We start from the raw sequence: 26483 nt of genomic DNA on the forward strand, positions 1-26483 counted from the left end.
GTGGCCTGGCAAGATCGGTGGGGGCCCTCCTGCCGGCCACATGGCCTCCGGCCCACCACAGACCCTCCAGTCCTGCTGTGGACGCCCCCATCCCGTCATGGACCCCTGCTCCTCCCACGGACAGCCCCATCCCATTAGCCCCCAAGAGGCCTTCTGGGAGGGGTGAGAACTTGGCCATGAAGAGGACAGAGCAGGCCTTCACTGCAGCAGATATACCCAAGTACCAGGGGTGCTTAGGTATTTGTCCCCCAAACGCCCAGAGTGTGGGTGTATGAGCAGTGAGGGCTCAGACTTTAGGGGACCACCTCCACCTGGGCTCACCTGGACAGTTACTACAGGGAGAGGGTGTCTGTGGGAGATTTTCCAACTCTCCCCACCCCCAGCCTGACCCCTGGGCCCTCCTGGCTCCATGAACAGTATTTAAATGGTGTCTCCCACCCAACAGCCCTGCACGGGACATTTTAATACCGTGTGGGAGGCCAGTGACCAGCGCCCCACGTGTCCTGTGTGTCTTGGGAGGGGTAGGAGCCTCGCTCTCACATTCCTGCCCCGTGCACCCGGGAGGCAGGGGCGGCAGACCCAGGCTCTGTTCTGGCAGAAGCTCCCTTCCTGCGAAGAAATCTTCCCCCACCCCCACTATCCTCCCTGGAGGTTCAGGAGGCCCCAGCAGCCTGGATGGTCAGAGGTCAAAGGCTGTCCTGAGACTTGATGGCTATTGACGCCCACTCAGACAGGACAAAGGATCCCTGCAGTCCCAGGAGGGCCCCACCAGCCCTCAGGAGGCAGCACCTGGGGACAGGTAGGTCGCTGAACCAAGTTCTGTATAAATTTATACATGACCACTGAGTGTCCTTGGTCAGGCCTGTGCTGGACCAGGACTGCCCAGACAGAGTGGGGCCAGTACTGCCCCTCCCAGGTCAGATGGCAGGAGGAAGCCCTGTGGACTTCGGAGGCCCTAACAACCACTGACTGAGGTTGAGTTGGATTTGAAAGAGTCAGTGACCAGAGCAGACATTTCATTCTTCTACTATCAGGTCGCAGGACGGGGGGGTAGACAACCAGTGGTCCAGGTCAACGCCACACTCCTGAGTGACCCAGGGCAAGTCCTGTCCATGCTGGATGCCTCAGAGATACTGGGGGGGGGGGGGGGGGGGGTGGAGTGGACAATGGGGCAGTTGTGCTTAACCCTAACCCTAACCCACTAACCCTAACCCCCAAATCTCTACCATTAACTCCCTAACCCTAACCCTCTAATGCTAACCTCCTAATCTCTAAACCTAAACCTTAGTACTCCTAACCCCTAACCCCTAGGTACTCAAACTTGACCCCTAAACTCCTAACCCTGACCCTGACCCTGACTCAGACCATCTAACCTAACCCTCTAACCCTGACCCCGACCCTACCTTCTAACCCTAAGCACTGAACCTGGATTTCTGTCCTTAATCCCGACCCTCTAACGCTGAACCTTATTCTACTCCCTCACCCTAACCGCTGAGCCTGACCATAATCCCACATCACCCCAACCCTAATCCAGCTATAGGCCCATCTCAGAACAGACTGGAAACCTGAACCCTACTCAATCCTTTTTTCCAGTGTAATCAGAACCATAATTTTTTTTTTGTCTGAAACATAAGCCTGTTCAAATATTCCTGTTCTAAATGAACTGTAATGTACAGTAAACTGAACAAAACCATAATTCTTACACCCACATAACCTTATGTTGTTAGTGGTTATATAGCCAAACCCTTTGCCTATTCCTAATCCTCACCTCTAATTCTTAAACCTAACTCTAATCAACACCCCAACCTCAACCCCAAACCTAACTCTAACCTAGCCCTGTCACTCCGACCTCTACTCTCTAAGCACTAACCCACCCGCACAGCCACCCCTAACCTCAGCCGACGCCTGCTCAACCCCAACCCTAACCCACCCACCGCCGTACTCCTAACCCTGAGACCCACCACACCCCCCATGAGGCCTCACCCGGGCTCCTCTGGCCACAAGGCTACCCCGATCCTCACCCTTGCATGCTGACCAGGCCCAGAGCAAGCTGAAGGGGTCTCACCTTCTTCTGAGCCCTGTGCACTCCGCCCCGGGCCCACGGACATGGCTCATCCACCTGCCTCCACACCCCTTGCATACATCACCCAGCAGCATGGTGGGGTTTTGGTTTTGATTTTTTGCTAAGTTTTATTTTAATCCAAGGACTTTGCTTCATACAAAATGTCATTGTAGAAACAAAAGCAGAATCCAAAGTTTGGCTGATAAATATTACTCAGGCAGCAAACTAGTCAATCACAGAGTTTTTTTTTTAAAGCGAGTCCCACTTGTGTTGCATGGTTGGGACTTCTCTTTTTGTTTTTTTTGTTTTTTTTTTTAACACTGTTCTTAAATATAAAGTTTTGCAACAAACCTTTGCTTTATATCAAATATAATTAAAAATTAACAAATGAATACATTGTATCAAAAAGTACGAAGATATACATTTCATGCACATACTTGAATATATGTATATATGTATATATTGTACATGCACACATAACTTGTTCAAACTACAGCCACTGCTTGACTGGTTCCAGATGCAGACAACTGGTTGATGCACTTCAAATTTGGCAACTCACTACGAGAATTGCGGGGAAACGTGACAGCTGAGAAGAGACAGTACAGAAACAAAACGCAGTCAGGAAAACACGACACAGTGTCTCCCCCACTCTGTAATTTTCACCAATTCCAGTGTCTAGAAAAATCCAGACACGCCAGCAAGGCTGTGTGGGTCTAGAAAGGTGGATTCTCTGCCCAACATGGCCTGGGGAAGCAGCTGTGGTTCTGCACAGAATGAATACATTCAAAATAATACGAGCTGGGGGGACCAGAGACAAACATCAGTACCAAAATACACATCCTTCTGCTTGGCAACAGGAGCCAGTGATCACATGCACAGTTTGAGATTCCGATTTTAACTATATCCTATTGGAGTAAAATACTCTGTTATCTTAAAGTTTCAGAGTGTTGTGCCTTCGAGTAAGGAAATTCTATAAAATGGTTTGGTCACAATCATGCTGAAACCCTAGAACAGGTGGCGGTCTTGTGTGTTTTGTTTCTAATATTAAACGTGTGTCTTTTGTTGCATAGCCCTATGGGTTAACGGCACCCACTCACTGGGACACACAGACACGCACACGCACATCACACACCACGTTTCTTCAGGAGAATCATGGGGTAAAAGCCAATGGGAACACTCCATTGATCCAGCAAAGAGATCATCTCACATTTCAAAACATGGAGGACACACCAGAATCTCCTCATCTCAATGTTCTTTTTGATGACAAGGCAAAGGGTGGGTCTCCCAGTGTTTTATGCACCACACCCTAACCGCGGTCTTTCTCCTTTGAAGGTGGCCCTGAAGCTGGACTTCGTTCCGCTGCCTGCTTCCCCGTTTCTTGTGCCAGAAACAGTGTGGGCTCAGACGCCCATCTCAGCAGCGCAGCTCAGCTGCGCCTTCCTCGAAATTCGGGCCTCACTTCCGTTTGATTCCCAACTGTCCTCATTTGCTCAGATGCGGGCGCGCCTCCCGCCCCCACCCCGTCCAATCTGCCCCCCCTTCCCACCAGCCTCTCCCCGACGAGCCTTCTGTGACAAGAAACTTGCACAACCACAGAGATTGCGCCCTGCCTGGCAGGCACCCCGTCCCTGAGAATCGGGTGTAGAACAGACTGACGGGCCCACGTGGGCCACGCTCCACGTGCCCTGCGGCCTCTACTGGTTGGAGGAAAAGGGCCAACAGCCGCTTCATTCGAACTGGATGTTAACCCTAACCTACTGGGTGTCTTCTGCGTGTTCTCCATTGTATCTTCTTTCTACTCAGTTGCTGTTTGGAATAGTTTCCATAAAGCCCACTCGCGGCTCACACAGGCCTCCCATCGCGCCCCCAGGAGCCTGCACAAGCGGCTCGGAGGTCAGGCACTTGGTCAAGAGCAGCGGGAGCCGGGGTGCTCTGGTTGGCTGCCTGGACTGGACACAGAGCATCTCCCCGAGCAAGCCAAGAACACACATCCTGAAAGGCTGAGATCCTCCTACAGGTGTGATGCTTTACAGTTATGTTAACATGCCCTTCCCCATTACTCTGTTTTTTTATCTTTATTTTTTTGATCAAGTATATAGAGTCGACAAAAGAGCGAAGGGTGTTGTGACTAAAAACCAAAACCGACAGCAAGAACGTTGTTCAGGTTTGGTCCCTGTCAGGGCTGACTGTGTCTGGAGAGAACTGAGCATCTGCGTCCTCTCCTGGAGCCTGTTTGCCGTCTCAGGCACGAAGGCTGCCTCTGGGTGGTTGGTGTGAGGATGCTGACGAGACCTGCTCGGCTTGCCACGGACTCTGCCCTGAGGCCTCACCTGCTCCTCTGTGCCCCACGTGCGCAGAAAGGAAGATCCCTACGCGATTCAGACCTCCTACGAAACGTTCCCAGCACACACCCCGGATGCCGGGTCCTGTACCCGGTCCCGCTCCGCACACACAGCCGCGTGCTGTGTAGGGTCTGTGCTGTGAGACCCAGGGAGGCGGCACAGGAAGGGTAGAGAGGGAGCCACATCCCTCTACAAACCGCTCCATCCAGCGTGGAGGAGGAGAGACAGGGGCGAGCCCTCCTCCCAGGGCCGCCGCCTCCCCCTCAGTGCCCCGAGCGCCCCCGGAGCCCAGCGCGGATGATAAAACTCATCCCCTGGGACGCGCCCGCCGGGTCGCGGTGCGGCTAGCACCAGTGGTCTTGGTCAGGGTGGTGGTAGCTGTGCCGCCCCCGGCCGCCCCCGCCCGAGCTGAGCCCCAGAGTGCAGTGGTAGCCATTGGGCACCCGGCGGAGGGGGTGGGACTGGGAGGTCAGGGAGGACACGTAGGAAGTCCGGGAGGAGCGGCCCGAGTTGGTGGCCACCGCCTCCTCGAAGGTGAGCGTGTCCTCGGGCTGGGTGCGGGCAGCAGCCTCGCCGTCCAGACGCTGCCCCAGGTAAGGGTCGGAGCCGATCCGAGAGCTGGGGGCCAGGGGCTGGCTGAGGGGGTCTCTCTGGAGCAGGGCGTTGTGTTCTGAAAGGCCACGGCTGAGCCGGCCGGGGGAGAAGGCAGGGAGGCTGGTCTGAGCCCCGGCAAAGTGGACAGGCGAGGAGTTGGCCGTCTTATAGGTGATGCTGGGACGGGGGGTCAGCGGGGTCTGGGGGAGCTGCCTCCGCCCACCACGGCCAGGGGTGCTAGCACCAGATGTTGACAGCAGGGGGCTCCCGTTCACCGCACCACTACCCTGCGGGAAAACGGAACAGCGCAAACCCAAATCAAAGGACAGGGCGACCAGGGCGCAGCACAAGGGAGAGCCACGGTGGGGGAGGGACAGACCCAGGGCGGCCCCAAGAGGGTGGGTGGAATGGCGGTCTGGGGATGATAATGGCAGAAAGGGACAGGCACAGGGCCCGGGAAGAGGAGACCACAGCCCAGTCCCCCTCAGTCAGGAAGGAAAGCCAAGAAGGGATGGGAGAGCGGGAGGGCCGCGGTCCCGCTGGGCGGGATGGACAGGGCCAGGAAGCGAGGCGTGCAGGCTCAGGCCTGGGAACCAGGACAAGAAGGGGACTCCCTCCCGGGACCCCAGGGAGTCGGGGCAAGGCAAGGTCCTGAAGCCCACGTACCTGTCTCGGGGGTCCTGGCTCCTGCCCGGCCGTCGGCGACGCGGGGTGGCTGCTGAGGGAGGGCTTGGGCTGCGGGGGCTCACGGCCCCCGAAGCGGTCGCAGGAGTAGAAGCGCTGCTTCTCAGAGGAGGAGGAGGAGGGCTGCCTCCGCTCCTGGGACCGGCCACGCTCCTGCCTGCGCTCCCGCCGGCAGCCTGCTGGCCCGTCCCCCGGGGGCGGCCCCGGCCCCGTGGTGCTGTTGGGTGCTGGCCAGGGGAGAGGAGAAGTCAGAAGAGCCAAGCCAGGTGAGCAGACAGACACTACCCAGGCCTGGTCCCCCAGGGCCAGCAGGGGGGTCCCCAGGGAAGAGCTGGGGGGGGGGGTGTCCTGGCTGGTCTCCAGACTCAGGGTGGCCGTGGGGTCATGAGGTACAGACCGGAAGAGGGCCCCCCATGTGCTCCTGGACCCCCAACTCGAGCCACCGCCCCTCGAGAGACCCCTCGCACGTACCACCATCCGTGTCTGCAGACGGGCCGGGCCCCTTCTCCAGGGACTTCTGCTTCCTGTCCCTGCGGCGATGGCAGCGGTGGTGGTGGTGGGCGGCAGCCTGGCTGGCGGGGGCGCGGTCCAGGGCGGCGCTGCAGAGATGAGCCACGTGCGGGCGCTGGGGCGCCAGCGTGGAGATGGAGCGCTTCATGGGGCTGGCATCTGGGGCCGGCTGCGGGTGGGGACGTGGGTGGGCGCAGAGCCTAAGAGCGGGGTCCAGGGGGGTCCCAGGAGGCCCAGGGCGGCCAGGAGGCAGCCATAGCACGGGGCCCCGGCAGACCACAGGACACGTCCCGTCGGGAGGAAAGGGCCCGGGACTCTGCCCCTGACGCTGGGACATCTCCCCAGACGGGGGGGGGCTGTGTTTCAGGGGGGTGGGGGGTGGGGAGGATGGCGCCACGCGGGGCCTGGCCTGCAGTCTGGCAGGGTCCCCGGGGAGGCCCACTGAAGGGCTGGGGCTCCGGGACCACCAAGCCCTTCCTTCTCCCTGGAATACTCTTCCCCGCCCGAGACACACCCTTTCTTCAAAAGCACTCTTCGCACAAGACGCTGTTTCTGTGCCTGTCTCTCTCTCCCAGGCCGGGTGGGGCCCAGGCAGCCTCTTGGCCTCAGGGTCCCTGAAGGACAGGGAGGGTGCCAGCAAGAGGGAGGCTGCTGGCCTGGCTGGAAGGATCTCAAGTGGGGGCCCAGAGCTGCCTCGGCAGCTGCAGTGTGACCCCTCTGCCAGCCCTTCCGTCCATCCAGGACTGCGGGAAGCTGCTCCCCCAGGCCTGAAATCAGGACCCGTGGAAATGGGCTCACCCACAGCCACCCCTCGAGGTCGAGCCCCAAGGAGTGGGAAGCGATGCCTACGTGGCACTGAAGGGAGGTGGCCGAGCCAGGAGGGTGCTGGGTGCAGTGGGCAGAGACAGGGGAGGGAGGGACTGGAAGAGGAATGCTCAGCCCAGGCACCCGGCCCAGGAAACAGGGCCGTAGCCCCCTGCCCAGGTGCTTCCTGCCAGGTCGTCAAGTGAGTCCCAGAGAAAGAACAGGGTCACCCCCAGGGCCTCCGAGAGGATGTGAAGAGGAAAACAGTGGCTGCATGTGATCTCTGGGGGAGGGGGAGCGCTGGGGTGGGAGAGACGTGTCCCAGAGACAGGGAAAGGCTGGGTCAGGGACACAGGGCTGTGGGGTAAAGGCCCTGGTGCCCAGGCAGGTGGCTGAGCCCAGTGGGCACTGGGGACTCTTGCTGTCCTGGCCCCACCTCTCAAGGTCAGCACCATGTTCTGGGGCTTCCCAACAGGCCTGATGGTGCCCAGGCTACCATTCATTCCAGGATGGTCCACCCCAGCAAAGCCCGCACGTGGGGTGCAAGCTCCTCCAGGCCAGGTCTCCTCACCCCCAACCACCCTCCCACGACCCCACCCTCCCAGACCACCCACCTGCGTCTCTGCCGCCAGGCGGGGCATGGAGGCCGCTCGGCCCTGGCTCTCCAGTCCAGGTTGGGGCTCCCCGTCAGGGCCTCTCAAGGTCATGCTCTGCATCTGGACGTCCACAGCCTGGGGGTACAGCAGCCCCCCCGTCACACCCACCCCCCTCTCCCTCTCATGTTCTCCCTCATCCCAGCTTCACCCCCCCGTCCTGCTCTCACCCTCACCCACCCACTCTCATCCAACCCCCAACCCAACCCGGCCCCCCCCCGCCGCCCCAGGCCTGGGAGCCCTCACCGGTGTTGCTGTCTGCACCACTGGGATCTCCGTGGAGTGGCCACGCTCCAGGGGTGTCCTCACTTCGCAGGGCACCTCCTGGGTCCTCTGAGTGCCCCAGGAGACAGACTCCTTGATGCCGCCCTCCTGGGTTTGTCTGTGGAGGAGAAAGGACCGACCTGTTGGCCTGGAGGCCCGTGGGCCACAGAACCTGGCTCCCACCCAGATCCTGGCTCCAACCTGCCAGAAACCTCCACCCCGACCCTGTTCTGAGCTACAAGGAGCATAGAGGGGTGAGGCCCCTCGAGTGTGGCCATTCTCAAGTGGAGGCACAGCAGTGGACGTGGACCCCGTGCCACAGCTCAGAGTGGACGGGCAGAGAGGGGACACTAGTCTGGGGACATCTGGCCGAGTCAGAGGCTCACGTGTGCCGTGGGAGCAGGGATCGTGCGCAGCAAGGACAAGGCCACATGCCGAGCACTGCTGCCGTCAGCCCTGACGGCCAGCGGCTCCTCCCGACGCCCGACCCCCGCCACGGGGGCCTCTCTGTCCTGAGGTCTCGGCACAAGTGCCACCTTTGGTGAGACCACTTTTGGAGGCCTTCCCAACACATGCAACCTACCCACCTGCCCTCTCCCTGTCAGTCAGTGTCTTGTCTTTCTTATCGTGTCTCCTAAATGGCACCGAGACGGCCCAGCATTTGCCTGGGTTTCTGCTCATTCTCGCGCTCAGCGAGGCAGCGCGCGCACTCTCCATCACCCAGGTCGAGGGGCAACAATCGCACTCTCAACTCCGAGGTGAATCCTGAGGGCCTAAGCTGGCCGCGCCAGTGACCAGGCCCACCGCCGCTGGGGTTTCTGAGAAGAACATCCTTCATCTTTCCCAGCTGCAAGCATTTCCCCTGCACTGTGCTGTCTGGAGCTGCTGCAGCCGCAGGAAAGGCTGACCCTGAGAGGAAGCTGCCCAGGAGGACAGACGCTGGAGCCAGGGCCTGGTCACCTGAGGTCACGCCATGCCGAGGCCGGGTGGGCACTTACACCAGCCATCAGGAGGCTCGGTAGGTGCCCCACTGCCTGGCCCTGGTAGATATGGCCCCTCTCACATGCAACAAAAAGGGGTGGCAACTGATCCGTGTAGAAATTATAACCATGGAAATAAGTGACATTCATCTTCCTGAACCGAAAGCCCAGCTCAGATCAATCCACAAAGACACCTCCCCACCCTACCCCCTCCAACACACATGCACACTCAGAATCCACTGTTTAAGTTTAGATGCACAAAGGAGATCTTAACCAACACGGAGAAAGAGTGTGGGAACACAGGGGCTCCCTGGGGCCAGGCAGCCAGTCCCCAGGGCCTGCACGCGGGGAGCGCGGTTTTCAGGTTTCAGGTTCTCCCAGTGTCCTGCAGCGTCTCCACCTCTGGACTTGTGCCACTGCAGTGTCACCCCGCCCCCCATCCCAAGAGCTCGGGCCTGGGAGGTGACTTGGTTTGGCCAATGGGGCACAAGGAGAGGCCTGACCACCTGCGCCCTGGCTTCCTTTCAGGCCTCCGGCCTCACCACACAGATGAGCCCAGACATAGGGGGGTAAGAATAAGCTGTCCTGGGCCCACTGGCCCTAGAGGAGCTGGCCCAGGCCCAGGCCCAAAAGCACTGCCAGGCTGGCCCCCAAAGTATGGCAGTTCATTACTCAGCAAGGGCTACCTGATTAGCAGTCCATGACCCGAAACCGGGCTTCAGAGAGTACGCAAAGCATGCACGGGAGAGGAAGAAACCGGGAGCCCAGCCAGGCCTGCTGCCCGGCCCTGTCCGTCTCCAGGACAGCTCCTGCCAGTGACACCGAGCACACACCCCTGCTTTGGGATCAACCAACGAGCTGCTCTGGCCAACGCGATGTCAGCAGACATGCGACCCCCCACCGTCCGGCTGGGGGCAGCGGCTGAGAGGGTCCTGCCCCTCAGGGCAGCTCAGCCTGGCGCCGGCTACCACCCCTCAGAGTCCCACCGTGACTGCTGTCTTACATCAGTTGGCTTTTGGGTCGTTACTAAGAGTTACTGTGGCAAGAGTTCCGTGACATGGAAAGATCTTACCATTTTGTCTACAAAATGCAGACACCGATACCAAGACGGAGATCTGAGAGGAAAAGCGTCTTAAAGGACAATGAGGACACTGACAGGCCCTTCACAAAGAGCAGTGAGAAGCTGAGCTGGAAACAGACACCTTCCTAATGGTCTGCAGGCCTCAAAGGCCAGTGAGGAAGCAGAGGGGAGCCCTCACCCTAGAGAGACAGGCTCCCACAGTGGCTGGAATAACAGACTGTCTGAATCAGCTGAGCCCGGTGCCGTCAGAGCAGCTGTCTGCTGTCACAGGAATGAGCCTCACAGCCACCCCAGAACTGGCCTGGCGGCAGACTGGGCCAGCTGGACCCACCTTGAAGCATCTGGGTGGCGGTGAGACCCGAGGGCTCCCTGTCCCGCAGCGCTGCCTGCGGGAGCCCCAGAGGGAGCCCTGCCCTCCTCCCGCCGCCACCCCACGTCCCGCCCAGCGGCACTCACACGGCCCCACCATTGCTGAGGGAGGCCGAGCTCTTCTGCCGAAGGAAGACCCGGGCTCCGCGAAGCACGGCCGGCTGCGTCTGCTCCAGTGTGGCCTTCAGAGGGTGGAACAAGGACACAGGGCCCATCTGCAGAAGGGGCGCAGGGAAGAGGGTCTCTGAGGCTGGGGAGGCCCCAGAGACCCCAGGCACCGCGGCGCTCGGCCATCCGCCTGGACCCCCCAGTGTGGGGCAGTGATCCTCGGGCCGGCCCTGTGCCCGTCAGGAGCCCATTCCCAGCCTGGCCTGTAAGTGACTTCAGGACAGTCATTTCACTTCTTGGAGCCTCAGTGTCCCTTCCTGTACAATGTGGGGACTGGGTCTGATTACAAATGGCAAAAGGATTTCATCTCATCATCGACCTGGACCGACAGGCAGAGGCCGCTAGAGTCCCAGGCTGAGTGGACTTCGGAGGCGATTTCAGGGCTGGGTTGTGGGCACCAGACACTTCACACCTTGGGGGTGACCGCCCTGTAAGCTGTGGACACTGGACAACGTTATAGACGAGAGTCTCCACATGGTCACTGGAGGGTTCGGCTGTGTGGTGACGTCATTATCTTTGAAGGATGACCTCTGGAAGACGGGCTCCGCAAACCATCCCAGCCAGAGGCGTAAGCGGGACACATCACGACCCTGGGCTGTTGGTCTGAACCTCTTCGGGCCCCGCCCGTGTGCACCTCCCAGATAACCTCAATTGTTCTTGTTTTCCTTCTAGCACTTAAGGAAGTGGCACTGCCCACGGCCTCTGTTCTCAGCCCCCATCTCTGCCTCTGGACACTACGAACTCTCCGTGTCAGGGGCTCCCCAACACCACCAGGCAACCGGCTAGCGGACGCACAGGCTGTGTGGGGTTCCTGACTCTGGGGGCCAGAGAGGCGGCCGCAAGAACCTCTCATCTTCCGCTTCCCGCTGCACTGTCTCCCACAAGGGGCTGGGTCCCCTCGGCTGCCAAACAACAGAGGGTGACAGAGCTCGGGGTCACTTCCTGGACCTCCTGGAACCTGGTACCTGGGACAGGCCTCCAGCAGCTTGGTGAATCTGGTCTCTGGCGGTTTTGTTCTGTTTGTAGAAGTCGAATATCATCAGAGCTGCGTACACTTTCCCCACTGTCATCTCGTCCGCTGCAGCGCACGGCAGGCCAGGGAGGGAACACAGAGGAAGGGGCACGTGGGTGGGCTGTGGGGAGGGACCCGCACGCAGCACCGGGGCTCCCGGACCCGCGAGCGGGAGCACCGACGCTTCCCCGGGCCCCGCTGCGCTCCGCCCAGCAAAGCGCAGCTCCGTTTAAGCCCAGACACCGCATCCTTCTGGCAGCACCAACGGTACGTGTCCCCCTACCTTCTCCCCGGATTTTCTGAAGGGAATTCCCCACGCTAGGAGCGCGGGTGACTCTGCTCAGTGGCAGGCGGCCCAGACATCTCCGCCCACAGCCCCTGTGCACCCACCTTGGAGACCCGTGTTCCGGGCGATCAAGGACGTGAGCCCTCCTCTCCAAGGTGGCTCGGCGGCTGCCCTCACCCAGGACTCCCTGCCCTGCCTCTGGGTGGGACACAAAAGGGGGGTGGGCAGAGGGCGTTTCTCCCCCGACTTACGTTTATGGGGTGGCACCAGTAAATCCAGAGTCTTCTGGGGCAGGTTGGCCCACACAGAGGAGATCTCCTTCCTCAGCTCTGCGTCACACTGATGCTGCTTCGTGCCAGCTGGGGCAGGACAGGGGCGGGAAGGGAGGAGAGGTGTCAGGAGCCAGCCCCCAGCCCCCTTGGGGGAGCAGGCAGAGCCGGGGTGGGTGGGGAAAGACCCCACGCTGGAGGAAGGGTGCGGAGGAGAGGACCTGCCGTGGAGGCTGACCAGAGGGCTCCCCGCCAGAACCCGTCTAAAGAGGCCTGGGAGCCGAGCCGTCCAGGGGCGCGGGCGCGTGGCCGCGCAGGCGTGGGTGGACGGGAACGGGAAGGGCCGCCGCAGTGTTCCAGCCGCTCACCCATCATCCCGTGAGATCTACTGAGTGCCCTCCAAGCACCAGGTGCTGCTCTAGGCGATGGGACAAAGTCAAAAGAAACTGCCCTTGTGGAGTCACGTGATTTTAATCTACAATAAAGTAGCAGTAAGTTTAAAATCCAGTACGTTGGACGCAAGAAAACCCAAGAGGGGAGGGACATGAACCATCCGGAGGGCTGCAGTTTGGACAGGACGGTCAGAAAAGGGCTCACGGCACCTGGAGGCAGAAGGGGGTCAGGGAGCCAGGAGGGCGAGGCTGGAGCAGAGGGAGCGGACGTGCAGGTGGGGGCTGCTGAGATGGGACGCAGCAGAGGGTCCGAGCAGAGGAGTAAAGTGCTCTGATCTATCGTTTCTCAAACATCATGTTTACGGAGGTGTGAATCACGTACAGTAACACCCACCTTGTTAGCTCTCCCAGTCTGTGATCTTTGGTAAACGCACACGACCGTGAGTCCACCGTCACAGTCCAGGCAGGCGCACAGCACCCCTACCAAGCTCCCTCTGCCCCCTCTGCGGCCCACCCCTTCACCGCCTCCCAGGGCCCCCACGTCAACGATGTGTTCCCCGTCCCGACGGTTTCGACCTCTCAGAACGTCATAAAAAACCGCGTCCTCACACAACGCGCTGGCTGGGCTGCTGAGTCTGACGTCTGGCCCAGCACGGCGCACCTGAGACCCACCCATGCCGAGCACGTGGCAGCCTGTCTCTCTATTGCTCAGTGAGAACTGTCTCATCGCACAGACGCCACAGTTTGCTTATCCGTCACCACCTGGCTGATGGCTGAGTTGTTTACAGTTTGGCACTGTTATGAATAAAGCCACACACATTAGCGTATAGGGTTTGTGTGTGTGTATCTTCATGCTAGGAGTGGGGTGCCTGCGCCGCACGAGAAAGAACTGTCAGGCTGTCTCCCAAAGCGGCTGTGCCGCTGCATCCACACGAGGGACACGAGAACTCGTTTTCTGCATTCTCGTCAGTACTTAATACTGTCATTTTTCAAATGGCTAACATACTTTATTCTTTTTTCGAAATTGTTTTTGTTATCCAAGTTTGTTTTTTTACGTATATTTTAGAATCAGTTTATAAATTTCAACCCAAAAAGCCTGTTGTGATTTTGATTGGGATAACATGGATTCTATTGACCAACATAAGAAGAACTAACAATACTGAGTCTTCCAATGCATGAACATGATATAGTGCTTGGTTTATTTATTAAAGATGATTCCTTTGGTCAATATTCTGAAATATGCAGCATACACTCCAGCCATCTATATTTTTAGAGTTAGCCAGCAATACAGAAATATTTGATGTTTTTGGTGCAATTTTAATGGAACTTTTTTCAATTTCAATTGTTAATTGCTAATCTATAGAAATACATTTGCTTTTTATATATTGACCTTGCTATACTCAGGTATTAGTTTTAGTAACTCCTTTTTACAGCTTTAAACAACAGAAATACATTGCCTCAGTTCTGGAGGCCAGAAGCTCAAAATCAAGGTGTTGCCAAGGCTGTGCTCCCTCGAAAGGCAGTGATGAAGAACGTTCTTGTCTCTTCCTAGCTTTTCGTGGTCCCCAGCAATCCCGGTGTTCCTAGGCTTGCAGGTGCTCCCGTTTTATTCATTTTTTATTTGATTCTTTGAGATTTTTCTGGATAGATAATCACATCAATCATGAATAGAGACAATTTTATTTCTTTCCAATCGGTACACCTCTTATTTCTTCTTCTTGACTTGTTACAATGGCTAGAACCTCAAGGATGATATTGAACAAACGTGACAGCAGACATCCCTGCCTTGTTACTGATCTTGGGGGGAAAGGAACCAGGCTTTCTTTGTTAAGCATGTCATTAGCTGTAAGTTTGTCACAGATGTCCTTGATCAGTTTGAGGAAGTTTGCTTTAATTTCTAGTTTCATAGAATTTATGTACCATAAATGGATGTTGAATTTTGTCAAAGCTTTTTCTGCATCGACTGAGATAACTATATATAGTTTTTCTTCTTTGATATATTAAGTTACATGGATTGATTTTTAAACTTGAGCCCACCTTGCATTTTTCACTCCTGGGGTAAACCTTCATTAATCATCATGTTCCGTTTGCTAAAGTTGTGTTGAAAATTTTATTGTCTGTATCCCTGAGGAATGTTGGTCTGTAATTTTTCTTTTGCTTGTAAGGCCTTTGTCTAGTTTTGGTATCAGAGCAATGCTGGCCTCATAAAATAAACTGCGAAAAATCTTTTCTTTTCCTATTACCTAAAGAAGTTTGTATAGAATTAGTTCTTCCTTAAACGTTTGGTTGACTTCATCAATGGAGGAAACTGGGCCCACGATTTTCTTTGTTGGAAGATTTTTAACTACGAATTGAATTTATTTAATATATATAGTGTGACTCCAGTTATCTATTTCTTATTTTTTCAGGTTATCTACTTTTGAATGAGCGTCACAGTTTGCGTCAGGGAATTTTTCCGTTTCATTTAAGTTACTGAAGTTATTGACACAAAGCTGTTCATAAAATCTCCTTGTTATTCATTTAATGTCGGCAGGGTCTGTAACGATGTCCCCTCTTTCGTTCCTTACACTGGTTACTTCTATCTTCTACTTTTCACAATCGGGCCAGCTGGAGGCTTATTAATTTTACTGGTTTGATCTTTAACATGATCATTCTGGCTGTTGTGTTGAAGGCAGACCGAAAGAGGCAAAAGCAGAAGGCTACGGCAACAATCCCGTCAGGAATTAACACAGTGACTCGGACCAGGAGGTGGCAGCAGGAAAGGGTAAACAAGTGATCGCATTCTGGCGTACTGTGGAGGTGGGGTCAGAAGATATTATAAGGGTTCAGGTGTGGATCAGAAATAGGGTAAGAAGAAAAAGTAGACGATAAAACTGACTCCCAAAGCTCTGGCTTAAGCAACTCCGAGAGCAGTTTCCGCTGATGGAGACAGGGAGGAATCTGGGGAGTGACTGGAGCTCAAGGGTCGGCACTGGGCCTCCAAGTAGAGACAGTGAATAATCTGTGGGATGTATAAGCCTGGGGTTTAAGACCAGGCCTGGCATGAAAATACAAAATTGAAATTCACAACACTTACAGCCATGGGAAAAGGTGAGAATGAGTGTCTGAGGCACACAGTGACCTTCAGAGGCCGGGAGAAGCCAGAAAAAGAAACACAAAGGGGTGTCACATAGAAGGGAGTGACAACTGCGGTAAGGATGTGGACAGGTCCCCAAGGCAAGGGTTGAGAACGGGAGATCCCTGCGGAGCTTGACAAGAGCAGTTCCAGGAAAGCTGTGCGCTGTGAAAGCTGCGCTGCAGACTAGGAAAGGAGAAATCAGAGAATGCAGATCCGTCTCTCCTGTTGCTCAGAAAGAAAGAAGAAAAACAGAGAAGTCGGTGGAGGGGGAATGGAAAAGCTTTTTAAAAATAGGAAAAATAACAGCGCATTTATGTATCGATAGTGATAATCCAGCAGAGAGAAAGCTGACAGGGCAAGACACAGAATACAGAATTCCTGGCATGACACCCTTAGGTAGACGATAAAAACAGGGCAGAGTGCGCAAGGCGGGCACTGGCCTCAGCCCATCCCTTACACAAGAGAGGGCCGCGCTGGAGGGCCCGGGTGCGGGGAGGAAGGCGATGTGGGGAGAGGGCCCTCCTGGTGACGCATTTTCAGTGCGAAGGGGAAGCGGCCACCACCTGAGGAGGAGGGGAGGACAAGCAGGCGCTTCGTTTCCGCTTTGATGTGACGCGCGCTGCGCCGTCCTGTCAGTAACTGGTAACTCGGGAGAGGGCCTGACGGGGGGCCTGGGCTCACGATGGGGAAGGGTAGACTCTTCACCCGTAAGGGGTACGGCCCACGTGACACTGGCTCCAGCACTGCGTAACTCTGGGAAACCTGGAGTCATCCCATTTCACTCCGCCTCCGCTTCCTCACGTGAAAACAGGATCCCTGCAGCGCTAACGTGCAGGACGGTTCCAGGGGACAAGGTCAGCCCGACAGAGGTGCCAGGGGCAGTCCCTCTCCGTCCCATCCAGACAGGCCCCTCCCCCAGCCCCTGCACAGCCGCCTGGGGTAGCTCTTGAGGGCGGTCACACCACACCCTGGCTTCGTGCCCTCCCTTCGAGGCTGCCTTGCTCACCTGGAGCCAGCTTGATCTCCAGTGCGGTCCGGATGAGAGCCATCAGCGTGGACGTGAAGTGGACGGTCATGTCCTCGCTGGAGATGGGCATGTTCATACGAACCAGGCGCTGGCGACAAGAGGCGCAGGTCAGGGCCAGGCCTCCCAGGGTCCCCCCACCACAGGGTTACACAGTGCTCGAGGGTCCTAGAGGCTGGGCTTGGTCTCCCAGAGGTGGTTCCCGCAGGTGCCCAGGACCAAGAGAGGGTGGGTGGATAGGAGTTTTGCCAGCATCCACACTATCACCGGACCCCGACCCTCACCCGAGCCGAGGTCTCCCTCGGCTGCAGAGAAGCAGAGGTACAGGTAAGTCGTGTACGATGGGGCCAGGCCGGAAGCCTGCATCCCTCTGAGGGCCCCCTGCCCACCGCCCACGACAGAACAAGTGTGAGGCCCAGGCTGAAGAGGGGTCTGGGCTGCAGGACCCCGGAACAGCCCACAGACAGCAGCATCGGACAGCCCAGACCGCAGGCTCAGAGGTCAGTTCCCAGCGGGGAGACCCGCAGCCCCAGGAAGGCCTCTGCCTCTCACCACCCAGCTACGGGACCAGGAATAGGCGTTCGATGCCGCCAGGCCAAGGCAGCAAGGGACGCCTTAGAGACCAGCTCCAGGGGGAGAGACCCAAACAGATGTGATTGCACAGGGCCTCGGGCTCAACCAGCTGCGTGGGGGCCCAGGGCCCTCCCACGGGAACACAAGTGCTAGGACCAGACTGGGGGCCCTGCAAGCTTGCTCCCTGTTTCCTTATCCGGTGAACAGCCTCCTTTCCTCTCTTCCCTTTTCCTGGACAGAACAGCTGGAGACAGCCGTGTATCTGCACCAAAATCCTCTGGGTATAGCCAGCAGCTGCCCAGAGCCTGAGGCTCTGAGAACTTATGCAATCTCCAGAAGGAAAAGGGTCTCAGGTGTGTCTGGAATGTCCTGCGCATCGGGGGGCCATCTTGCCGGCCGAGTGGAGACCTCGGGGCACCGTGAGCCCCCCCTCTTCTCCCAGCAGCCCCTTGTTCCTTACCAAGACGGGAGCTAGAGGTGGGGGCACAGGGCCCCTCCCTGCGGTCCGTCCGTGCTCTGCCAAGCCTGCACCCTGTGACAGGGCAGCCGCTCTGTCCCTTCTCTGGGTAAGGTCACTCTGCCCCCAGACCTGCCCCTAGCATCCTGGCACCAAATCCAGTCTTCGGCCTGATGGAGGGCAGGTGGCTAGAGAGATGAGCCCAGATGCTGTCCCCTCATGCTGGCAAAGCCCCACTTGACACCTCCAATCATGGTCCTAGGACCTCACTGGTCACCTGTATGACATACACAGCTTCCCAGAGCACAGTGTCCCTGCAGACCAGCACCGATGGCAGTGGGAGAGGCAGAGGGGTTCCTCTCCAGGGGAGTCATGGAGTCAGGGGCCAGCGTGAAGGAGGAACAAGCAGGTGTTTTCCAAGAGAAGAGAGCTCTGTCCAGGGCACCTTTACAAGAGCTCCCGTCTGCCTGCCCAGGCCCCAGAGGCCCAGCAATCTCAGGGAGCAGCAGAGGGGCAAGACCAGGGCAGAGAGACAGGAGTCTCTGCCTGGGCCTAGACCCTCTTGGCCGTGGCGCTCTGTGCATCTCCTGGGCGCTCCCCAGCGCACCAAGCCCATCCACTCCCACCCACTGGGAGGCCTCAGCTGGTCTCTTCACGCCCAGGACCCTGGAGTCGGCCAGCACTCCAAGGCGAGGAACTCCAAAGGCTACCCCACCACGGCCCTGGCGGCCCACCCTGACCCGAGGTCTCCGTGTGGACAGAGCTCTCCTTCTTGGGGACACAGCTACAGCCTGGCATGCAGAGCCTCCAGGCAGGCTCGACACGCATGCCGGGCAGGGGAGGACCGGGCAAGACACCAGAGGCATCAGCACGTGGCCTGGAGGAGCGGCCGAGCTCCCAGAGGCCGTGCTGAGCCAGGGGACAGATGCAAGCCCAGAATCAGAGCACAGAGACAGACAGCATGGACAGAACCAGAGGGATGAAAGCCGGGGTGGGAAGCCTGCTCCGAGAAAAGGAGACAGCGGTCGGGATGCAGACACACGCTGGCTGTCTCAGCAGCGCTGGGGCTGCAGGAGGGCTCTCGGGCAGGTGGAGCGCGGGAGGGGTGGAAGGTGCTCACTCACCAAGAGGGTGGCTGAGGGTGCAGGGGCAGGCGGGAGCGGGCTTGGCAATGGAGCCATGCGGCCCGCTCACCCCCCCGGGACGGAGGCCTGGCGGTGTCCCCAGGGTGCCCCCCGCCCTTGCAGCTCAGCCCACTGGGCGCGCGTCAACAGTGGGGGAGGGACACGGGAGCACCCAGGCCCCAGAGGCTGTTCTCTCCCCACAGGGTTAGGGTTAGGGTTGGGGCCCTCTGGAGCCCCAGGAAGGAAGGCACGGTGCCTCTCCCTGGCACCCTTCCTTCTTAAGGCTCCACGGACCGCGAAGCCCTAGAGATAACACTGCCTCCCCAACCTGGGCAGCCCTGCACACGTGGAGCTGGGGGTGGGCTCCTCAGGTACACCCTGCACAGGTCTTGAAGGCTGCTGCTCCCCTGGGGTCAGACCCTGAGGGACAGACAGCTCCATCCCCATCAGGGGCTGAGGAGACAGACGAGCAGAGCGCAGTCCGGAGCTCAGAACAAAAACAGCCTCTTTCCAAAACGCTGGTTTGTCCCCTCCTTTCTAGGGAAGAGAAGGGAAGGAGAAAAGGCAGATGGTGGGCTCCAGCTCTGTCGTCTTCCTGAGCCTCCTCGGGGGCTCTCGGGGGGCAGCCCTGGGGCACGGGGGGCCAGTGCAGAGACACCTCACAGGGTCTCTTTCCCTCTGGGAAGGAAGGGGAGATGGTCGGGGCAGAGAAAAGAAAGAAACAGTGAGACAGCAGAGCAGCAGACAGACGGACAAGCCCCAGAAGAGACGGGAGCCCAGCCCCAGCACAGCCTGCAGGGTGCGGGAGTGTGGTCTACCTTGTACGCAACTCGAGCAGGGCATTTCTTCCCCAGCCCCAGGGGCGGGGACATGTGTTTCAGCATCTCAAACATGTCATTGTAACTGATGCGCCCACTGGAGGCCCGGCCCAGAGGACAGAGGCAGAGTGGGGTCCACGGGGGGGGGGTGTCCACAGGAGGGGTCCACAGGAGGGCGGGGGAGGAAGCAGACAAGAAAACAGACCCAGTTAACCGACGTCGGATTAAATGCCAGAAGTCAACACAAGCAAAATGAGGGATTTCTCTGCTGGGCTCAATCCCCTCCTTGCCCCCCAGCCTCACCTCCGCACTCCGGCCCCACGCAGGGAGCGGGGCAGGGGGGCGTCTGAGCTAATGAACATGGAGGGGGTGACAGAGGCTGCATCGGGGTGGCTTTGGGTTGTCAACTCTGATTTTATACTTTCAGAAGCCACGGATAATGCCAAATTGGGAAAGAGCTGTTTCTCCACGCCAGGAGAGCTGGTAGTCAGAGTTAAGTGACCCACAAGGCCGGCTGGAGAACCACGGCAGAAACACCAGCTTTCCTTCGTGCTCAATTTGCTTCCAAGTCAGCCACGAGGCTTACAAAGTGGAGAGAAGCCTAAAGCAGGCCAGAAAACTAGAGCGGGAGCCACGCTGTTCTGCAGGGAGCCCCGAAGCTCCAGAGATGAAGTCCACGGGGGCAAGGCCTGCTCCAAGCCCAGAGACACCCGAGGCCGGCCCGGGGCAGGGCTGCTGCTGGGGCAGGGCTGGGTGGGAAACAGGGGACTGCAGGGCGGGTGGGGTGGGATGAGAGCTGGTGCCACTCTTGCACCCTCCCGACAGGTGCCAGGAAGGGCTGGGACCAACACACGGTATAAGGCTCCAGACTCAGGGAGGTGTCCAGGGGTTGATGGCGGCGTCTTCCCGAGGCAGCCTGGCCGCCAGGCCTGACGCTTCACCCCCACCCCTGGGACAGCTGCCTACGGGACCTGCTTGGGCTCCCAGAGACACCGTGCCGTTCAGGCCACCCGAGAGAGAAGGGGGGCAGCCTTCTCCTGGCAGGTGGATCCACCCCAGGGTCTGGCCCGCCTCTCAGAGCTCCTCGGCTCAGCTGAGTGGATCACTCCAGAGGCGAAGCAGGAGGACCTGTCTTGGGGCCCCCGCTGCCTCTGCCCTCTCCTCCCCCAGGAACCAGAACCCCCTGGGTTGTTGGACTCTGCTGACCCTGAGGGGCAGCCGCGCCTGCTCTACCTGCACCCATACCCCCCTCTTCTGGGGCCCTCGGCCTCGGGCCTGTCTGACCATCCGTCCACCCTCAAGAGCCCGGAGGCAAATCCGGGTGAGATGGCTGCTTCCTCGGCACGGGTGGGACCTGGTCCCCGCTCCCACCCAGCAGCGGGCCCCCGTCCTCGCGGCCCTGCCAGAAAGCTCTGTGTGCGCTGGCTCACGAGGCTGCCTGTCCCCAGCCAGCCGGAGGGGTCGGGCGTCAGATGGGGAACCGAAGCGTCCAGGAGGTTGGAGTGCGGGCAGGACAGGGCAGGAGGAGCGAGAGGTGAGGTGTCATCATTCCCACATCAGGCAGGGAGTGTGTGCCGTGTCTGCGTTTCGGGCGGGGAAGAGTATGTCGGATGGAGGCTCTGAAGGAGCAAACCTTGCGGGCCAACCTACGAGGGCAGTTCTTCCCTAAGCCAACGGGTGGCGCAATACAACGCAACAAACTGTACATATCCTTGTAATGAATCCGGCAACTGGAAAGGAAACGTCACAGGTTACGGCAACCACGGCACGGCAGGAGGAGCCCGTCCCGCCCGCCCGCCCAGCCGTGCGCGGTCTGGAGGTGGGGCCAAAGGGAGGCTGGACAGGCAGCTCCGGGCTGGGGCCGGGCCGCGTGCCCCAGGAGGCGCGGCCGTCCCCAGACAATCTCCAGGGCCCCACTGCAGGCAGGAGACCCTCCACACAGGCCAGTGTCGGGCCCTGCACGTCCACTCTGCACACAGCACAGGCGTCGGCCCGTCCACCCCGGGCCTCGGTTCCACCAGCTCCCTGGCGGCCACCCCCCTCGCTCCCTGAGTGCCCGAGCCCCCAGGGCCTCCTCGGCGGAGCCTCCTCTCCCCACCTGGCTCTCCTGACGACCCCCGCACCCCTGAACACACCGTGTCCTTCCCTGGAACCTGCGCGCCTGGCTCAGGACGGCCCTTTGTCCCAGGGTGGGCGCCCCGGCCAACGCGGATGCTCCCCCTTCCTGCGCCACAGCCCCCTCCGTCCCACCAGCTCCAAACTGCGTTGCATTTACTTCTGGAAAAGACGGAAAAAAGAGGAAGCCCCACTCTGGCCTCACCCAAGGAGCGTGCTAACCTCGTGGACCTGAGGGACCACCACAGAGGGCCTGGAAGCCTGGCGGAGCTGCAGCCCTACAGTCACCCCTGCTCCTCAGCTCACCTTCTCTCTCCTGCCATCAACCCCCTCAGACGCCAGCAGAGGAAAAGCGTGGGCCTGACGTTGTCGCTCTGATTCCAAAACTGTATGTAAAACAAAGTCAGAGCTGGCTGTTGAGCCATCCTTCTAGCCTCTTTGCAATGCCTGCTCCCCTCCAGCCAGGCACTCAGCCTTGTCTCCTTCCCTCTGCCCCCACCCCTCCGTTCAGCTCAGCTGCCACCTCCTCCGACTCACCAGCCAGATGTAACCTCTCTCTCCTCGGACACGCCTGGCCTCACACTGCAGCTCCCTTGCCCCACACCCAGCTGGGCTGAGCAGAGCTGAGCACACACACCCGCTTCACTGTGGACCCCAGGCCCCAGCACGTGGCACAGGCTTGGGGATGTTCACTGGACAGACGGGTGACCGTGACGACGAGCAGACAGATCCCTCACGGGAGGGGGGCCGTGACCCTCCTCTGGCGTCTCTCCACTTCACCACCAAGCGCGGAGGCAGCGACAACAGGTGGGAGAGGCAGCACCAGAACGCAACAACGCCAGCCCTTCCTCATCTCCCCACAGCACGCGTGCACACACGCGTGCGAGTACACGCCCACGCACCCCTGCATTCACACGTGCACACACACTCACGCAAAGATGCGCCGCACTCACACGCACACACTCGCACATGCACGCACATGCAAAACACACGCACACACACGTCTGTGCCTGCCTGCGCATACACACACCCACAGGCACTCGGGTGCGCAGCCCCGGGCACAGACAGCACACGCGCACGTGCTGTGCACACGCACAGAGCACACACACGCACACACAGACGCTCGAGAAATTTCACGACGTTTGTTCCTGTTTCAGCCTCTCCAAGAATGAGGAGACGGCAGACGGTCCCTGGGACGTGAAGACGGTCACGGCCCTGTGTCGGCCACAGAGGTGAGCTGAAGGCTCAAAGCACGCTCCGTCCTGCCCGACACGGGTCCAGACCCCGTCTGCTCAGCTGCGTCTGCCGAGCCCGCCACTGCCCCAGCCACGCGGGGAGGAAGCAAGTCTGCGTGTCAGCTGCAGGCCATATCTGTGCTACTTCCGGACTGCGCATCATGTGTTATCTTGCATGGTGTCTTGCTCTGGGATGAGGCTTATATTTTGCTACCTACTCTTCCGTAAGCACTCCAACATATTCCGGAATGCTCATGCCTTCCAGAGGCCCCAGTTCTAGAACGCTGGCTTTGGGAAACAGTCAGCCATCTCTGTGCACAGTCACAAAGCTGCAGTCCCACCCAAGTCCACTGCGTGTACGTCCTAGTTCTGCTCCACCCGGGGCTGACTGGGGGGGTACGGGGTCTACAGTCCATAGAGATCTGGGGGTGTCATCCCCCTCTCGCAGGCCTTCACTGACTTGCCTTTGCCTGTTAGTCCAAGTCACATTCTATACCACAGCTCCGTTTTTCTGCAACACAAATCTGCTCTAGGAAAAAATATGCCAGAAACAGCAGCATCTCTTTAGAGCACCGTCAGGATGATCCTCCTGGAATAAACCTCAGTCCTGCCTCAACTAGACGCTCTCCTGCCCTCTTCCTGACAAGGACCGGGCCTCACGTATGGTCAGTCTCCTCCCCAGTCTGACTGGGCCTTCCTGACCAGAGGACCCAGGAACACCCCTGAGCCTGTGGGCTCGACACGTGCTGTGGAAAGTGACGGGGCTCTCCAAGACCACGGACGCCACACACAACAGGAAACAGAAACAGCAGCCAGGCTTGCTCAGCACTGTGTGGAAACTGCAAATTTTCCACTACAGTGGAGAACGCCCCAGGGCCAAGACTGGAAAGGGCCTCACGTGGCATCTTTTGCAGCCTCACTGTGATGGGGCGGGGGATCCAGGGAGACCGGATAAGAAGCAGGTACGGGAGCCCAGCCGAGCTCCCAGGCTTTTGGGGTCTGGGGGGGGTGGTCAGAAAGCTCCAGAGCGTTCCCCTTGCTGAGCTTGGATGCAGGGCCCCAGATGCTCTGTGGGCAGCAGGACCCTCCCAGGAGGACACTGACCGTCTCCTCCAGGCCTCTACCACACAAGGGGTGACCAAATGCAGAGGCGTGTGACCGGGACACGGGCAGGCCGGGGAGCCTGAAAGAGAGGAGGCGGGAAGCAGCTGCAGCCCAGGTCCACGGTCTCCTCGTCTCTCTGAAGCCCCCTGCCCTGGTGCACGGTTCACTCCCGGGCTCACTGTGAATGAGGCGCTAAGCAGGCCTGGGTCTTACCCACCGCCAGATCTCGGGCCCTCCGCATCCTGTGTTCTGCTGCCGAGAGCACGCCCTCAGTAACTCCTCAAGTCGTGGCTCGAGAGGGTAAATGAATGGATGAGCAAGAGAATGCGTAAGCGATGAAGGACAGACACACGGGCAGATGGTTCAGCCACGCTGCTCCGCTGATCCCGAGAACGCAACGTCACGGGCGTGCAGGACGCTCCCGCGAAACACGGTCTCCACCACCTCCTGACCCCGAGCCACTCCCTTCAGGAGGCCCTCGCCCCGTCTGGAAGTGAATCGCCCCTCACTTATGCGACAGCAACGCAGTGACCCTTGTCCACCAACCAAAGGGCCTCAAACACTCTAGACCCTTCCTGGCAGTTCATCTGATTCCAATAAAAGTTTACCAAGAACCTTCCATTCGTGGCCTGGGCTGGTGACACGCAGATGTACTGGGCTCTTGCCCTCAAGGAGCTGGCAGGGAGGGAGAGCCCTGAGCCCACGGAGGAGAATGTCCTAAGGTCCCACATTATTTCTGCCCACAGAGGCCTCAGAGCTTCACAAGAACGGTGAGGCCCCAAGAGATGGTCCTCCTCTGTTTCCACGCCCTCTCCATGACCCCAGATATCATGGGCCTTGTGAGAAGACAGGGAGCTCCCGTTCCATAGGAACACTGAGTCTCACAACCCCCTGAAAACCTTCCATGACCCCCAGGCAACCTCCGAAGGGCTGGACGGAGGGTCTGAGAAGAGGATTTCTCAGCCCAGGGAGCTGGATACAAGAACACGGAGACTGAGAATGGGCGCGCCTCCCGGGAGGGGGCTCAGCAACACCCCACGTGGAGCAGGATGGAACCCTGACCCCCAACCAAAACCCGAAGGGGGACGCTCGCTTGAAACATGTCTGCAGCCACCAGACCTGTGCTGAGACCCGCGGGTGGCACGGACCACCCCTGAGGACCACGCAGCACGGGGGCTCACTCACCATGCAGCCGGGTCGTACTCAGCCCAGACCCGGATGAACTCGTCTAGGTGGTGAGGCCCTAGGATGGAAGAGTCCCGCGTAAGGTACTCAAAATTGTCCATGATCACAGCCACAAAGAGGTTCAACATCTGCAGGACAGGAAGGAAAAGAGGTGACGTCCAGAGACCTCAGCCTGCCCCTCCACCACCCCTCCCCCTGCAGCCAACGTCTCTGTGTGGGGCGATTAGGGCAGCAGACATCATGAACTCAGGCAGAGCCTGTCCGACTTGCTCCCTCTGCAGGCTTGCAGAGGGCTTCCCAGGCCCCCTGTACACTGCCACCACCAGCAGCAGCACCCTTCCCCGGGTTCTAGGTCCCACAGGCTAACCCTGACCCAGTGTTTGGTCCTCTGAAGGCTTCTATTCTCTACTTGTCCGGCCCCATCATCTTCTGTCCAAGATCTGTCCTGCAGTCTAGGTTAATCTTCCCCACTGTGTGGTCCCCACATTCTCCCCTTCTCAGCTAAGCCTTCAAGGAAAGTAGCGACTTTGGAATTAATAGTTTGGGGTCTAGAGAACTACAGCTCAGCTATTTCTTTTTAAATGGAGTTGAAGTTCACTTAACATACAATTAAGTTTACAGCTCAGTGGCATTTAGTGTATGCACGATACTGGGCAACCACCACTTCCCTAGTTTTACAACTTTTTTCATCACTCCTGAAGAATACCTTGCACTACTAAGTAATCACTCCCTATGCCTCCATCCTCCCTTTCCCTAGAAACCACCAATCTTCTCTCTGCACCTGTAGATTTGTTTACTTTGGATAGCTTGAATAAAAAGATCCATACAAACGTGACCTTTGCGTCTGGCTTCTTTCATTTTGCGCTATGTTTTCCAAGTTCAGCCACATTGCAGAACTCCACCCCTGTTTATGACTGAAGAATATTCCTTTGCAGGAATGCATCACAATTTGCTTGTCCATTCATCCACTGATGGACATTTGGGTTGTTTCCACCTTTGGCTATTATGGTTAATGCTGCCATAAATATTCACATACAAATTTCTGTGTAGACATATAATTTCATTTCTCTTGTGTACACACCTAGGAATGGGATTTCTAGGTCATATGGTAATTTTATGCTTAATTTTTTGAGGAACTTCCAAACTGTTTTCCACAGAAACTGTTGCTTTTTACATTTCCATCAGCAATGTACAAAAGTTCCTATTTCTCCGTATCCTCACCAACGCATGGTATCTTCTGTTTGTTTGAATTATTCTAGC

The 26483-nt window shown here is 58.3% G+C and overlaps 1 protein-coding gene across 2 annotated transcripts in view; it reads right to left on the reverse strand.

The window, feature by feature from the left end:
* Positions 1-3625: 3625 nt before the first annotated feature.
* CACNA1B (calcium voltage-gated channel subunit alpha1 B) overlaps positions 3626-26483 on the reverse strand; it is a 201545-nt gene continuing 178687 nt past the window's right edge. The window contains exons 37-47 of one of the 2 annotated variants that reach the window (XM_057721006.1): positions 25224-25351; positions 19585-19681; positions 16595-16703; positions 12061-12168; positions 11477-11589; positions 10431-10558; positions 7896-8031; positions 7611-7727; positions 6154-6361; positions 5665-5909; positions 3626-5285 (exon numbers count right to left, since the gene is read on the reverse strand). In XM_057721006.1, the coding sequence (XP_057576989.1) occupies positions 4749-5285; positions 5665-5909; positions 6154-6361; positions 7611-7727; positions 7896-8031; positions 10431-10558; positions 11477-11589; positions 12061-12168; positions 16595-16703; positions 19585-19681; positions 25224-25351 (1926 nt within the window). In that variant the 3' untranslated portion in view covers positions 3626-4748. Of the gene's footprint in view, positions 5286-5660; positions 5910-6153; positions 6362-7610; positions 7728-7895; positions 8032-10430; positions 10559-11476; positions 11590-12060; positions 12169-16594; positions 16704-19584; positions 19682-25223; positions 25352-26483 lie in introns of both variants that reach the window. The other variant, XM_057721007.1, reaches the window with a different exon arrangement.

The sequence above is a fragment of the Hippopotamus amphibius genome, chromosome 2, assembly GCF_030028045.1.
Source record: "Hippopotamus amphibius kiboko isolate mHipAmp2 chromosome 2, mHipAmp2.hap2, whole genome shotgun sequence".
In the NCBI taxonomy this organism is placed as follows: Eukaryota; Metazoa; Chordata; class Mammalia; order Artiodactyla; family Hippopotamidae; genus Hippopotamus; species Hippopotamus amphibius.